Source organism: Malania oleifera, chromosome 1 (genome assembly GCF_029873635.1).
Source record: "Malania oleifera isolate guangnan ecotype guangnan chromosome 1, ASM2987363v1, whole genome shotgun sequence".
Taxonomy (NCBI): Eukaryota; Viridiplantae; Streptophyta; class Magnoliopsida; order Santalales; family Ximeniaceae; genus Malania; species Malania oleifera.
This window is the reverse complement of record NC_080417.1, coordinates 101,267,406-101,270,061: the sequence shown is the minus strand read 5'-3', so window position 1 is coordinate 101,270,061 and position 2,656 is coordinate 101,267,406. Positions and strand designations below refer to the sequence as shown.

The following is a 2,656-nucleotide window of genomic DNA, read 5'->3' as shown; positions in this document are numbered from 1 at the left end:
GCCAAGCAGTAGTAAAAAATAATTTTCTTGTGACAATATTATGAACCCAAAGCCAACCAAAACAAATAGTTAAACCGAAACGGAAAGGATCAGAAGTGAAAACTTCACCACAGATATATATATTACAACACAAAACTCCAATTAATTAACATTCATTTTCCCCATCCCGCTGTTCATCCATGTCTTTGCCCACCATTATACATATGAATTGAATGAACTGCAGCTCAACATAGATCAACTAGTGCTTAAGAAGAAGAAGAAGAAGAAGGCCACCGCCACCGGCTGCAAGGCGACGAAAGAAAGGATCCAGCAGCGGCAAATGGCGGGGGAGGAGTTATTGGGGGGAGCGGGGGCGGGAAGGGGTGGGGAGGGAATATCGTGGACGGAGACGGCGAGCCTCATGCCGTGGAAGCAGTAGCCGCCGCTGCTCAAGAAGTAGTAGGGCTTCGTCTCCGACAGGTTGAACACGTCCCGCCCTCCATGGGTTATGTTCTTTATGAAGTCTTTGTCCGTGCAGTTGCCGTAGCTAGTCTCGTTCACTTCCAGCACGTTGTATTGATGCTTGTCGAACACAAAATCTAGCATCCACACCACGAATATTTAAAAACAACTCATGATTAATTAATTAATTAATTAATTAATTACACATAGAATAAGAGAGAGGACGCGCGTACAGAGCCAATCACCGATGTAAAAGGTTTGGTTTTTCGCCCAATCGGAGTAGTTGACGTTGGGACTCCACCCAAATGATCCTCCCACCGTGTGCCGAACTGGCTCATGGCACGCTGCGCATGTTAGCACCGCCGCCGTCACCGCCAGCCTCAGTAGAAGTACTGGCTGTAGGACTCCCCCTCCTGCCCCTGCCCCCCACTGACCACCCTCCATTAACTCTCTCTCTCTCTCTCTCTCTCTCTCTCTCACTCTCGGTGATTAATTAATCAAATTCAGGGGTATATACAGCGGGGAGAGAAATTCGGATGAAAGAAATCAATCAATCTCGGGAGCTTCACCTCGTAGTAGAAATTAATGGCAAAAGTCTCTATCCATGACGGCAGCTTATGTGCGTACTATATAAATAATATGCCTCGATCTGTCATTAAGACCTAGATATAGGAAGTAAAGGGAGGGGAGGAGGAGGCCGGGTTTAGCTTACTTGGGGAATATGCATGCATAAAAGATTTGGAAGCAGTAGCATGACAATCCGCCGCACACGGCGGAGTTTCCCTTGACAAATTTTCGCGATTGGAGGAGTCCAAATTTCAAAATACGTTGTCTGCTAGCAAGCCTGGTGTTGGGGGAGAGAGCCAAAACATTTGAAACTGAAATATTGCAGGCATGCATAGGAGCAGTTTGTTTTTTTTTTTTTTTTCCTTGCGGCATTCATAATCTATCTTACAATTATTTTTTGGGATTGATTAATTATTTGGTAAAAATATCCCCTTTCATGACATTTGACAAAAGGACATAAACTTTCTTGAACTTGTAAAATTTCTATTAATCTTCCTTGAAATTTCAAAAATGTCACAAACTTTTCCTAAAGTTTGTCGAAATAGACAAATTTTCTCTCAAAAGACTTGTCTTTTTACGAAATATAATGAGAGATTTGTGTCATTTTGACAAATCTTAAAAGAGATTCTTGAAATTTTTGAAACCTTATGGAAAGTCTTTAAAATTTTTAAAACTTTAGGAGAGGTCAATGTTTTTTTATCCTAATTATTATCTTTCACATTGAGAGTGAATTGCTATCTTTACTTCCCATGAGCTTTTTTAGGGTAAGTTTTGATAAATATTTGAAAAACGGTGGCATTTTCATCCATAGAAGTAAACTATATTTCAACAACAGATGCAACATGTGAAGCAATATGGTTAAGAAGACTATTATATATTGGACTTATAACAAGTTGAAGATGCTCCTACAACTATTTACTATGACAGCATAAAATACATAAGTCTCATCGGTAATCATATCCTCACAAAGTTCTAACTTGGTACCTTCAAAATGGAAGTTTAATTGGGATGGTTCTTAAAATGCATCTTCTTAGTTTAAAATATTGTTAAATTTACCACTACAAAAAATAAGATTATTAGTGACGGTTAGTATTAGTGACGGTTTTGTGAGTATTAGTGACGGTTTTGAGTTAGTTGCTATATCTGTCATTACTAATACTTATTAGTGACGAATTTTTCAAATCGTCACTAATAATAGAGTATTAGTGACAGATTAAAACCGTCACTAAAAAATCTAAACCTGTCACTATAAAATCTACACAAGTTCGATCAAAAATCATCACTAAAGCCATAGTATTAGTGACGATTTTAAATTCGTCACTAATGCTCTATTATTAGTGAAGGTTTGAAAATCGTCATTATTGCTCACAGGCAACTATTAGTGACGGTTTTCAAACCGTCACTAATATTACAAAAACGTCACTAATAATTTTAAATTAATTTTTTTCCAATTATTAATTCCTGTAAAAATCTGTAATTACATTTTCGTATATGTAACATTAAACCATAATTGCTAAAAAATTCATAAATTATTTAAAATTCTAATTCTAATTCAAATTTAAATAAAAATACAAATATATTATACAAATTCAAATTCAAATACAAATATATTATACAAATTCAAATTTAAATACAAATACATCAAACA

General features: G+C 36.7%; 1 protein-coding gene across 1 annotated transcript; it reads right to left on the bottom strand.

Annotated features, from left to right (window-relative positions):
- Positions 1 to 234: 234 nt before the first annotated feature.
- On the bottom strand, positions 235 to 885 carry LOC131147827 (early nodulin-like protein 20). Its single transcript, XM_058097433.1, has 2 exons — positions 675 to 885; positions 235 to 578 (listed from the first exon to the last, which is right to left on the bottom strand). The coding sequence occupies exons 1-2, from the start codon at positions 883 to 885 to the stop codon at positions 235 to 237; spliced, it is 555 nt and encodes a 184-aa protein (XP_057953416.1).
- Positions 886 to 2,656: the final 1,771 nt, after the last annotated feature.